Here is a 14,618-nt window from a genome sequence, read left to right on the forward strand (position 1 = left end):
GCCCACCCATGCCCGTTCCTGGCTACGCCCATACCAATAGTGTATACATATTTGGAGAGAAAGTCAAAAATTAATCTTAATGAGTCATAAGCATTAAGTTTGATTTTAAATTTTCTGGGTAATTTTGAAAATAGAAATGTCAAATAACAATGTTATGACAGTAGAATGAGACTGAACGAGATTTAATTGACTAGCAGCAGATCAGTGAGAAAAGATTTACAAACACTATTTCTATGTTATGCATCCATAGTATAGTTTTTTAAATTTTAATTAAACATTTTAAACCCAAATGGCTTTTGTAATTATTTTTCTAACCAGTATTTGGCAACTGTTCCTCTGTCAGATTCTCCAAATTCTGTTACGCAACCCACAGTTTAACAAGACCTGCTCTAGTCGGTCTTATTTTCATCATGTTATGAGCAAAAGACGATCATTGACGATGTATTTCATTACCTGAATTAATGACTCGCAGGTACTGTACTGTATATTCATAGGATCGACTTCAGATCGTTCAGATGTAGACTATCTAACTAATATTTATAAATTTATCATGAAAGATTTTTTCCAAAACTTCATAGACGATGTTGTTTACGTTAAGTTTTGACATAACCTTTGATATAATGCAATGAAACATGTTATTAAAATCTGGTTTCTGAAGAGTACTAAGTAGGCAGCCAGCCATCAATTTGCAAGTCTTACTACTGAAGGCATTTTATTCAATTATACTTTCTATTATTTAAGTGTTTAAAATGAGCTTAACTTGTGATTCAATGCGTTTAGCAAAATAAATAATTTCTCCGTAATAAAACACACATACATCATATACAGAGTAAAAACATTATGGAAACATAACATTAAATATTATGTGATTGCGTAGAAATAAATCTAACAGATAAAATTAAAAAAATAAAACTTTATTAACATTTTTATTAATATAGTATTTGTTAAAAATTTATTTCTAAAATGTATAATGGACAAATCTAGAAAACGTAAAAAAGAAAATACTGTATTTGGTATATCTACTTTAAATATATAAAAGTTTTCTTCTATTCAGAAATTATATCACAGTCAGAAATCACTAGAATTATGGCATTTTCTATTATATATTTCCAGATTCCATTCCAATAAAAGAAACATACTGGGTCTGAAAAGAATTGATTTTTTTAATAAGTACATATTAAATTAAATCTGAATACTAATCTCTAGTTATGAAGAAATTAACAAGATATATTTATATATTAATAATCATCATTTTATTTATTATTTTTTTACTTTACATAATAAAAATAAATACAGTACAATGACCAATTGCAAAGACAGATAGGCAAAATCTAAATGAAGCAGGTATTTTTAGTACAGAAAAGCTTATGTACGGTACTTAACAAGAAATTAAAGCTTAACATAGATTTTTATGAACTTTTGATAAAATAGATATATCAAATATAAAAAACTGTAGTAATTATAAATTTGTTATGTATTTACAGTTGAAATATTTTGCAGTATGAAAAAAAACATGCTGAAAATGAAACAGAGCAAGCAGAACTTCACATGCTTGAAGAAAATGGTTTCTTAAATATTTCAATGCAGCTTCTAGGAGTGTATACAAGTTTTAATGAGAAAGTTTTATAAACACTACTTCTAAAGTTTAAAACTTTAAATCAACACAGTTTAGAAGGAAAATTTTAGTGATCATTTATAATTCTAATAATCTTTTTTTATATTAGAATTTCAATTCTCTGCTAAGTTAAAAATTTAGTGAAAACTTTGGACAATTTATATATTTCTTAAAATTCCAGTGAACACGTAAAAATTGTTAATTTGCCATTTTACATATTAAATTCCACATATTAATATTTATTTTGACTTTTACTAATAATTTTAAAGTAAAAAAAAATGTGAAATCTTAATTATCCATATGTATGGAAATGCATAAATACATTTAAATTAGATATGATAAATTACCCGAATAACAAATTCACAAAAATATTACATATAGCATATAAAAAAATGAAGCCTTTGTTAATTTCATAAACTTTAACACACTTTTTAGATTGATCAAAATATTTGTTCAAGAATAGATATTCTTTTACAGCTTTTATCAATCCAAAAAAAAAAAAAAAAAAAAAAAAAAAAAAGTATAAATTTTGATATGTAATTTTGTTAAACTAAGAACATGTATTCTTAGAAATAAACTGCTATTCAAAAAAGTGTTTGGTTTAGAATGATATGAAGAATAGTTTTGCATCCCACAAACTATATAGCTTTCCCCTCTGATAATACTGCTCTTTCCATTGTCTGTTTAATCTAAAAACATCAATACCGAAAAATAAATGTGTGTATTGATATCAAATTCTATTTTCAATGTCTGCTAAGTTGATTTTGTGCATAACCATTTACTAGGAATTTAAACTGTACAAAGTAATCAGATTATTTTATTACTTTTTAGTCTAAAAGGAGATAATACAATGATTTTCTCATTGATAAAACAAAAGGTAGTGGCATTGCAATTTTTTAGTATATATAAAAACTTTATAATTATTTTTATATTCTAATTTCTGTATTAACAATCCATAAATGGCAATCAGAATCAAAAGCACACATTTATTTGAATTTTATTCAAAAATACTATATTTAAAGTCTATAAAACTGACTAATAATCAAGGACTGTATGTAAATCAGAGCATATTATTCATTTAAATGAACTTTATCAATAGCAGATATTTATATATCTGCTAGATTATGGTATCATGAAATACTTTAATAACTTTCACTAGTTTCTGTCAATCTTGTATCTTGTGTATCCAATAAAACCATACAAAACCAACAATTTCTATTATAAGTCAAAAGGTAAAAATCTTAAATTACATGAAGTAGGAAGTAATTCAGTCTAGAGATAAGTGTTAGGTGCCATCTCTTGATAAATTTAATAAATATTACTTGAATTTTAATTGGTAGTTAGTAACATTAATACAGCCTGATGTAATCCAGTAATCATTTGGCTTGAATATTTAATAATGAAGAATGTGTTGGGTTCAGAATTTTACTAACATTTTAACAGAAAACAGATATGTTCAGACTGACAGTGTATGTTGTTCTTTATATATATATAAATTTATAAAGAGGAAGGTGTTCACCTCTTGTCCTGCTGAGAAATAAACAATGGAGAATTAAGAGACCTGTCACTAAGCTCAGTCCTTCATCAAAAGTGTCTAAAAATACCTATCAAGTTTGGTCCTAAAAAAGATATTTACATCGGTTGCCATTTTTATCAGTTTGTTAATATGATGCCTGAATTAAAAGAAAATTGCAATAGGATTTATTATCCATTGGTTTTTATTTCAAGAACAAGCCAAAGCAAGCTATTGGATTTGTACCATGAAAATGTAAATTGCCTTTTAATATTTCATATGGATCTGGATTATCATTGGGGAAAATATTACAGATGAGAGCTTTCTGGTTTTGAGTAGGACTAGAGGTAAGTTCTCTTTCATTTTTCCCCATCAATATATACATATGCATATATAATAAAATCACAAGTTTGTTTTCCCTCTTGAATACAAGATTTAGAAATTACTATTTTGAAATTAATAAACACATTTTATATTAATTACTACTGATTAAACTCACATATTTTTTCAATTTCACTGGTATTCAAGACAATTATATAAAACTGTGTTGATTTAAATAAGATTAATAAATTTCAAATAATAATCATTTACTGAAAATCAGAACTCTTCATTAAAACATAGTAAATTTTAGTTTTAATTTAATTTATAAAAATAATTCAAAGTATATATAAATTTTTAATAATGATCACAAAAAACTTGTCATCTGTTCTTAAAAATGATAAAACATACATAGATTAAATATTTCTAATAACCACACACTATTTTATAAACAAAAGAACAGTTTATAATATTTGAAATCAATATACAGTACATTTATTAATAGAAATTTTATACTCTTACATTATGTACAGCATAACAATTATCAATACAGTTTATTTCCACATAAGACTAGACCAAAACAAGTAGAAAATTAACTACTTTTTCTATTAAAAAAATATTATATATTTTGTTTTTTAAAATCGAGTATATACAAATGTACAAAATATATAATTTAATTACATTGAATTTTGCCAAAACTTGTAAGTTAATTTTTAATAATCCAAATAGAATAATGTATGTAGATTCTAGTAATGAGTGTTGCAGATTTTTGTTTACTATATTCATGCTCTTAACAATTATAAAAATTTAATAATGATCACTTATCACTATATCAATTTATATTTGATAAAATATATATATAAATATTCATTTGATATTTAAATGCACATTTCTCTTTATTTAAGCCAATTATTATTTTTTAAAATATTTTTATGTTCACTTTAGAGTCTACACCAATTAGTTATTTAATAACAAGAAAGTAGAACAAGAATTTAAATTCTAATGTAAATGCCTTGGTACAGACAGTAATTGTTTTTTTTTTTTTTTAAATCCTTTAAATGAAAATATTATTTATTATTTTTAATAATGTTTACCTGAATGCTTTTAGAGAATTCTTCTGAGAATGAGATAAGATTGTGCCATTGCAGGTTTTTGAGCTATACATTTTATTTATTTTGGGTTGTATAGGGGTTGGCAGCACGTTAGCGAGAGGGAAGGAGTATTAAGGAAGTGCAGATTGGCATTGGCAACATCAATCTTTTCTCTTTGGTGAGGATTTGCTCTGATGAAGATACGAAAGGCTTATTTTTTTTGTGTTAGGGTGCCCCAAGAAACCTTGTGGTGCGGTTAGAAGTGTATGCAGGTTTTGTATTATTGGACGGAAAGTAAAAGTCCGTTTGCATCAACAAAAGTGCTGACTGGACATCTAGACCTCTGTCAGAATTAGTGAACTACAAATAGTGGACATCGTCTAAGGAGTAATTTTTGTGATAGAGTCACTGCATTTTAACAGCAAGGACTTGTATCATATCCAGCTCTGAATACCGACAAGTTTGTTTGAAACATAGATGTTTCTATGTGTGTCCTAGTGCATCCTGTAATTTTTGTAGGTGTAATACATGTATATATATACATATATATTGTACATAAACTTAATTTTAAGTAACTTTTCTTTGTCTCTCTCATCTCATGGTAATCACACATCTATGCAATAGTCCACAAAATACAGTTGTTAAGCTTTTAAGCTATATCACCAAACAATCGCTTAAATATCACGCTACAATATGGCTAGTTAATAGTACAATAATAGTACAAACTAGCCATATTGTAGCCCAATATTTAGGCGATCGTTTGGTGATATATTATAAACTCATTGGGCTTAAGATGTTATTATTTAAGCTATATCATTGAAAGAACTTAAAGAAAAGTAAGGCTTTAAAGAAATTTCTTATTTTAAATTTTTGTATTAATTAATATATACAAAACAAATTACTGATATATAATTAGAACTTTATACATAAAATAAGAGCTATAAAGAATTTATTAAAAATAGTATTTTAATAAAATAGAGAATATATACAAAATTAAATCTAGGGTAAGAAAGAGGAGGAAAAGATATTTTCAAGTAATTTTATGTTCAAAATATTTTATTTTTCTTTAGTCTTTAAAATCATCTTGATAACACTGCTTGACTTTTAAATTATTCTTAATACAAATCACATATTTATGAAAACACTTTTTGTTTGGATACACATTTTAGCACTATAAAATATGGATTATGTCTATGGTAGAGCTATGATACTTCCAAAAGAATGTTTCTTTTTATATTCTATTCTGTAAATTTTAATATAAATTTAAAAAAGTTTTCCTTTTTAAACAAATACACATAAACAGCTTTTAATTCAACATTATAATTATTACAATCTAAAATTAAATATAAAAATTAATTGTAAATAAAATTAAAAAAAAAAAATATATATATATATATACACAGGGTGAGTCAAAATTATGTGAACAATCTCAATTTTTAATCTTAATGATAAAGGAGCACGTGTATAGTACAAAAGTGAGAGACCTCGAAGATCTCAAGGACAGAATAAAAGGTGTGATATCCAACATTTTCCCAGAAATGTGTGTCCTGGCACTAAATTGTACTGTTGAACATTGGTTTGAGTGCATTAATCATGCTGGTGGTCAGGTCAAGACTCTGTATAATGCAAACTTTGAGTAAATGCTTTCTCTCAATAACTTTGACTCACCCTGTATATATTTATATATTTTTTAATTAATTCTCTCTAAAATACTTTTATTTTATATGTGAACTTATATATAAAATACACAGCTAACTAATCTACCCATTTTAACTTCTCTTGAAGTAATTTTTTTCTAATTATTACACAGGTTAAAATAAATTTGCTCATTCATCAACATTTCAATTCTAGACACATTATCAATGATGCATTTTGTATATAAACTGTTAACATTGAAATAGATCCAAATAGGAAATCTCTTAAAACTTTTTTGTAGAATTTTTAAAAATGGGGTTTTAAGTTTAACAGTATTCTGAGATTAGTGATGATAAATAAATAAATATAAGGGATTGTTATGTCTGTAATTTATTAGTTTTATCAAACTTAATTATAGTATTGTTTGCAACAACTCATTTACTATTTTATACACACATTATAACTGTAGAAGAAGAGGAGGAAAATAATACTTCAATGAAATACAATATTTACAGAGTAAGTACACATTTGCAAACAATATATATTCTATAATAATAAAAGAAGAAACCAACTCTGACTTCTTTTCTGTGAAATCAAAAAGGAATGCAAGGTTATTAAAAAAATCTCACGAAATTCACGAATGGCTGTAAATAATAGTTTTCGCAACACAATTAAAAAATATTTTTTTTATGCGGTCAACAGGGACCGCATAAATAAAGTCTCACATAGAAAATAACTCAAAACCGTACGAAATAGAATTTATTGACAACAGATGTCAGCACTTGACTGCATCGTCTGGTCTATCGTCTGTTTTACATATTTTTGTCCAGGTGGTGTTTTGTTGACTTAAAAAGTAAATTATTTTATTTTTCGCATATTCATGCAATGATATTACTATAATAAGTGCATTTATGCTATAATAAGTTTATTTAGCTATAATAAGTCAACGTAAGACATGACGAATCGCACGAGACTAGTCGCCAACTATACGCACAAATTATAACTGTAGAAGAAGAGGAGGAAAATAATACTTCAATGAAATACAATATTTACAGAGTAAGTACACATTTGCAAACAATATATATTCTATAATAATAAAAGAAGAAACCAACTCTGACTTCTTTTCTGTGAAATCAAAAAGGAATGCAATGTGTTTATTTAAAAGAAATCTTCAATATAGAAATTAGATAGATCATTTAATTAAATAACTTATTTTGTTGTTGAAGGGATTAAAACATAATCCATCATTGAAAAAGCTGAAACAATTCACAAAAACAAAGCATTTTTACAGTCTTGAGGAAGAAATTATTTAATGTAGTTTAAACCATTCAACACTGGATGTAAATTCACTGGCAAAAATCAATTTGTTATGAAAAAATGTTATGAAAAGGAACAAACTTAGGATATTTTCGTAACGAATGAACATAGTTACATTACAAATATTTTTACAAATTCTCTATAGGAAATAAATATAAAGACCCCAAATTATATTACAGTTCTTTAGAATGAGACTTTTTTAAAATTATTTTTAGCTACATTTTTAGCTGGCATTACATAAGATACTACAATCATTCCTTCTTGATCTCTTACCATATCTTCTGAAGGGACATGTTCCGTTTCCATTTTTTTATATATTAGCTGTTGACTACAATTGTCTTTCAAACTATTTTGAAGTATGTAGTTTCTGTAAAATAATAAATAATATAATTATAAATATAAAAGCAAAATAAATTTCAAAATTTAAAAAATTTACATCATGAAACATTACATTCATTTAATTTAATCTATTTCTATTATTAATACTTTCCTGTAAAATAATGAGTGTATGAAAATTACAGTCACTTATTATATCAATTTTTATCAGCTCTTTAATAAGTTGATTTGCAGCCTGAAAGATGGTCACATGAAAGACACCATGTCAAAATCTATAATAAGTACCAGATTGACTGTTCAATCAGATAAGCAAAAATGAGAAAGGCAATCAGTATTTTGCCGAAAGAATATTCCATTACTAGAAAACACTGCAGGAAAAGCCAGACTACTTGTGACCACTTTGCAACTAAAAAAAGTGTGTAAAATTGTTAAATCTGACATTAAACAGGTTTGAAGAATGAGGTACTGCAGAATATTGAAAAGGAATGGATAAACCAACATCTGTAGGGACACCAAAAGTAACTAGGATAACAGGGCAAGCTTTCAAGAAATATTCCAAAATATCTTTTTGAAATGGGATCACAAAACAGCTTAGTAGTAAGTACTCTGCAGAATATTAAAGTAAACAGGATAAGAATAACTGCTCCAACATATTCCCTAAATTAAGAAAACTGCACAAAAACTAACTAACTAATTGCTAGAAACTTTTGGTTGGAAATATTGGTTTTGATTATGAAATCTACTGTCCATGTGATCCCAAAAACAAGTTTCAGAACTGAAGTTTTACCACTGCAGTAAGCAGTCAAGGTCAAAGTTGATTTTGTTAGGTTTGCCTCTACAAAGAAATTTTCTCAAATCCCTGATTTGGCAAGTGATTGATGAATGACAAAATGTTTCTGAACCCTCAGATGGTTTCATCTGAAGTACATCTCAAATGAACCATCAATGATAACATATATTTAAATGAGTGTGTTAAGAAACATCTGCTTATATTCATCTAGAAACATCATGAAATTAAGAAAGATGGATGCTATTATTCATTTCATGTTATATGTTTCACAGAAACCTAACTCTGATGTTGAAAATATACTTATAAAGCTTATTCTTTATTGAATAATTATAGATAAAGATTTAAAATAAAAGAAATGCCATCCTCTCTTCAGAGAATGTATTCTGATTAAAATAAGTATAGTTTTCAGTTTTATCATTAACTTACATAAAGACAAATTTTAGCTATCTTTTCAAGCTATCCATCTCAATATGTGGAAGAAAATGCAAAATCAAAATTGTTATCTAGTGTTTTAAAAGTTAAACATACATTGCTTTAATCATTTTTTGCTTGTTTGCTGTATAGTAGTTTAAATTGTTGGAATTTCTTACTTGTTATTTGTTAGGCTGAGTTTATTGAGAAAAATTGTTAACAAAATTTAACTTAATTTTAACTAAGAACCAAATCAACTGAGTCAACTTCCCATTCAAAAGTCCTACCTATTAAAACAATTATCCAGGGGATAAAAAACTAAGTCATTTTCTGTTTCTGTTTATTTACTCAAAAGCATAAAAAAAAGAGTGAAACTTTTTATTGACCTCAAATGGTTAGTCCATGAATAAGAATCAAAGTTAGGGAGAGGAAGAGAAAAATGTACAGAACAGAATGATCTTGGGGTGAGACTCAAAAGACACAGACAGGAAGGAGAATCATGAAATTGGCCATATAGTAAGGAGAGGACTTTGAGGAAGAAAAAGAAAACATACTGAGAGTATATCAAATCACTTGACTGAGGTGCCATCCAAGTTGCCAAATCCATCTGAACATTGTTGTCAAACTCTGAAATGAGAACATCTGAGAAATCAAGAACCCTCCATCCAAATTCCCAAGGTCAAGATCACAACACATCAGATGAGATCTGGGTGATGCACTCTCTTTCTATGTTCAAAAAAGATTTTGTATATTCTCCTTTTACTTTTGAATGTAATAAACATTTAGTTAATGTAAATGAGTGTTTGTCATTCTCCAAGAACCTACATGATACTAATCTTTTGAGATGTGTAAAATCAGTAAAATCTATGTTAAAGTTTGCCCAGGCCAATCACTCAAGCTTGACATAACATTTTACGTAATAATTAAGGGCAAAACCTTATGCATTGATAGACAGTGACAACTATTTCTTATCTCTAGAATTACAAAACGTATGTCAATGATGAAACGTTTATTTTAAACAATTTGAAATATAGCTGAAACTTATAGACTTCATAGGATAGCAGTGATGTTGTAAAGATGACTGTGACAAAGATTTCTGCTGGCATGTTGCCTACAAAAATAATGATTGACATTTTTCTATGTCATTATTAAGTTACACACAAGATTGATGGCAAGAATTCATCTTAAGAACATCCTTCAAAATAATTTATTATCCATGAACATCTGGGTAGGTTCACAATACATTGTATAGATCTCTGCAAAGCATTCACAAGATTGCCATTTATTTTGAATTTTTAACTCTAATTTTTTCTTCACTTTGAGAAAAATAACAATTACATAGGCTAAGATCAGAAGAATACAAATGTCCCAAAATCATCCATTCCCATTTCTAAACATATATCTTAACAGTACACTGTATGTGCCATAGTATTATTGTTAGGATAATAGGTTTCAGTGCCAGCAGATGGGATGTTTCTTACAGATCCTAAGTTGGACGCTCTGCTCCAAATGTATCATCATCATACAACTCAATCGGGCCATGGGAGAATATGCTAGATGGGTCTGTTGCCAATGTCACTGTAATGACAATGTCACTAGGATAATCCTGTTTATTTTATTTTTATTTTTTATGTATTTATTGTAATCGTACCGTTAATTTACGTAATATTTGTTCGAATTTCACATTTAATTTAAAGAAGTAACTGAAGATGGACGCTTAATGCATTTGAAAATGTTCTTAGGATTAAAGAATTTTTGCTGAAGTTGGAATGGTTGATTATTTTATTTTATAATGTCACTGCATCAAAAGTATTAAATGTGCAGTACAATTATGATCTATTATAGTATCAAGTTGTTCATAATGTAATAAGAATTAAAAAGAGCGCTAAATATTTCAGATGCATCTTAGTTTTTGAAATAAAAAATTGTTGCCACTATTTATCCAATGATCTTATAATTAATTGTGGCTAAATGCCATGCTTCAAATGTATATTTTTATATATAATTTTATCGTTTTTTATATTTTATATTCTCTGTTCCTTTCTTTCTAACCTATTTGTCCATTCTTCCTGGAATGTATCTATTTGTTTTACACTTTCTTTGTTATTTTGATGACTTGCCCCTGAAAACAAAAGAGGGAGTGCAGCCCTGAGGGGGGAAAGAGGAACATGTGAGTCAGACCTCGAGTTCGAAGGAGTGTTTGTGGAGCCTCCGAGTACGCATAGGGCCGAATAATAAAGACAAGAACAATCCAAACTGTGTTTTAGAAAGTGAGAAAAAGTGAAAGTATTCGTCAATCCCCGTTTCACTGTGACATCCTAACCGGTGGATTTGTCATCTAGTCGTGGGTACCCTCTTTCCTGTCCATTCTTGATATTGCCTCTTTCTTGCTATTTCTTTGTTTTGTATACTAGTTTTAATTTTATAATTTAAGTGATATTGTCGAGAATTCATATTGTACACTAGAATTAAGTTTTATATTTTAAGTGATATTGTCAGGAAAATTTGTTGTACAAGATTCGGTATTTGCTCTCGTGTATTGTCGGTGGGAAAGGTGTTTATTGGTATCCTCTGTATCCTGTTTATTAATGAGCAAAGAAAATAAAATTCATTGTGTTTTGTTTCTCTTATTTTCGACTCTTTGTCTTCTTACTGCTCGTTAGCTTCACATAATAAATCCAGTATCTAAATCTTATCTGGCTAGTCCAATAAAATCCAGCTTACTTAAAACTTGGTAAGTGTTATAGATTTAGGTTTTCTTGTTAAAAGTAAAAAATATGTACATATAACACGTCCTTTTAATATTAGCCCCAAAACGATTACAATAAGTAGTATCTACTTCATAAGAAATTTTAGAATTATTACTACAGATATATTTATTTATTACATTACTGTTAAACTGATGATTAAATGTAAATAATAAAAACTAAATAATCAATAAAAATGATTTAAAATCTTAAAATACATTTGTACAATTAAAAAAACATTTACCTTCTAATTAAATAAATTATCACAATAAAGAAGATAACCACAAGTATACATAGTATTATTGTTCCTATCATCCATCCATTAATTCCTAAAACAAACAAATAGTTCAACATTAAAGTATGGCAAATACAAGAAATTCTGAATTAATAGAATACAGTAAACTCTCATTAATGCGAATAAAATATAACCACACTTTAAATAAAACAATGGAAATTTCTTTAAAAACAAATTTAATGTAAGACTTTTAGTTTTAATGAAACAATACATAAAAAAAAATGAGTTCTTAGTAGTACAATACAGCATTTACAATAAAAACAAAAAAAAAAAAAATCTCTCTCAATATCCCAATATTTTACTTATTGATATAGATTCTGTAAATAAGTATTAAAATTTTAACATATATTTTATAAATTTGTCAAATACTATACTGAGACTATTTTTGGCACTATATTTAAATAAATATATAAATATATATATATCTGCTTATCTCTAGCCAAATTACTTAATTAATCTAAAATTACCCATTAAAATCTATTTATTCATTTCTAGTCTGTTTTTGATCACCCTTTCTTTATATTTACAGTTAAGTTTAGAACATATTTGCATAGAATTATACATTCTGCTTTGCATACTTTCTCTATACCTGGGTGTGCAAATTCTTTTAGTTCACTATGTCTTTATTGTTATCTTCTGAATCTTAAATGGGCAAATTTTATAGTTTTGCACCCAGTATATTTTAGTGTCTCGCGTAAAATATTGCAAACTGCTTTTTGTTTTGGGAGTTTTGTGTGGGATATGATGAAAAAGTTGGATATGCAAATACTTTCTATCCCCTTATACCAGGGATGGGCAAGCAAGAGTTCAGTGGGAGCCGAAATGTAGGTTTTGCAAAATGCATGGGAGCTGCAGTTCTGTACTGTCGTGTCAGATAGTAAGGTAAGGCGCATGATTTTATTATATAATATAAAACAGATATCGAATTTTTTAAATAAACATATTTTCACAAAATTATAAAAATAATAATTAGAAAATAGAAATTAACACTTTCAACAAGAGTCGCATTTGCCCATGTCTGCCTTATACAGTAATTAGTTCAGATTAAATAAGTTAATAACAGTGCACTACAGTTAATAAATTTCGATATTTACCTTCAGTCTTTCCAATTTCTTCATTCAATCTAAAATTAAAAATATTAGTTATTCAAAAATTCTTTATATTAATAAATCAGCTTTAAAAATCTTTAACAATTAAAAAAAAAATTCTATAACCTTTAGTCTAATAGTTAACCTACATTAGAACAATTTTTGAATAAATGTAATTAACTAAACTAATCACACTAAATCGAAGGCCACCAAAGTGGTTGGTACTGACTCTCAGGGAGAAATAAACTGGTCTTTAGGAGGTTTTTTATAAACTTTAATATTCAACAGAAAATGTCATTCTGAAATTTCACCAATAGTTCTTATTAAAAAACAGATTTCTTGCTTTTTCTTTGATAAATTTCAATTAAGAATTATCTTGGATAGCCATTGAAAACCATTAAAACACATGAAGTTGTTCGTTGAAACATAAGTTTACTAAAGTTTTGTATAACAGATTTTTTTGATTAATTACATTTTATCATAAAAAGTAACTCAAATTCGAATGACAAGTTTTACATGTTTCTATGTATGTACAAAATTAATTCGACCTTAAAATATTTAGGATTTAAGTTTGGACATTAATTTATATTTCATGCCTACTGTTTACAGTAACAGAAAACTACTGAAAAAAATATATTATATTATATTTAGATATCATATTCTTATTAAAAATAACGTAAATTTTACCCTAATGGAAATGGGGGGAATTTGACAATATTCACCGGGATACTTAAAATTTGGTTTCATTTCTTCTGTAAGCAATGAAATGTAACCAATGTGTCTTATGTGTGAGAGGTCACAATGCTAAAAAACACCCGAAAATAAAAGAACATCTAGAAAAAATGTGTACAGAAAAGGAGGATAAAAATCTTTACTTTAAGAAGCCCAAAGAAACACTAAAGAAGCAAACAAAACTAACTTCCTTCTTTAAATCTCAAGCTAATATTGAAAGTGGATTAAAAGCTTGTTATAATATATTGATGCTCATTGCAAAAGCAGAAAAACCTCATTCAGTTGGCAAAGAAAATTATTCCATTATAAAGGAAGTCAGAGACAATAATGCAAAAAGACATCAGTGTTATTCTTAAGTCTTGCCACTAATTTGTTATACAATAAAAAGACAAAGAGATGAGTTATCTGTGAACATTGAAGAAACTGTTACCAACAGACATAAACATTGCAAATTTTTAATCCAACTCAGTGAATCAACTTTTGGAAGTAAAAATGTTCTTATGGTTTAAGACACTTGTCAGTCAGTCAGTCAAAAAAGTGTTTTATGGATGAATGTTTTTTGCTAAGTATCTGAAAACAGACTCAAAAACAAATGGGAAAACTATACTATAATGTTTAGAAGAATACATGGAAAAACACAATATTCCAATGGAAAATATTTGTCCTGATCTGTCATGACAGGTCAGTATCAAGGATTTACTTCCCTTCTGAAATAAAATTCCTAATATGT

The 14,618-nt window shown here is 27.2% G+C and overlaps 1 protein-coding gene across 4 annotated transcripts in view; it reads right to left on the reverse strand.

The window, feature by feature from the left end:
- Positions 1–895: 895 nt before the first annotated feature.
- The window catches only part of LOC136989649 (fibulin-1-like), a 39,320-nt gene continuing 25,597 nt past the window's right edge, over positions 896–14,618 (reverse strand). Inside the window, exons 7-10 of one of the 4 annotated variants that reach the window (XM_067287872.1) lie at positions 13,163–13,191; positions 12,018–12,102; positions 7,763–7,856; positions 896–1,144 (exon numbers count right to left, since the gene is read on the reverse strand). In XM_067287872.1, coding sequence (XP_067143973.1) covers positions 1,100–1,144; positions 7,763–7,856; positions 12,018–12,102; positions 13,163–13,191 — 253 coding nt within the window. In that variant the 3' untranslated portion in view covers positions 896–1,099. Of the gene's footprint in view, positions 1,145–1,230; positions 1,591–7,537; positions 7,857–12,017; positions 12,103–13,162; positions 13,192–14,618 lie in introns of those variants that run through there. The other 3 variants (XM_067287873.1, XM_067287874.1, XM_067287871.1) reach the window with 3 other exon arrangements.

The sequence above is a fragment of the Centruroides vittatus genome, unplaced genomic scaffold (genome assembly GCF_030686945.1).
Source record: "Centruroides vittatus isolate TY-2023 unplaced genomic scaffold, ASM3068694v2 scaffold_752, whole genome shotgun sequence".
NCBI lineage: Eukaryota > Metazoa > Arthropoda > Arachnida > Scorpiones > Buthidae > Centruroides > Centruroides vittatus.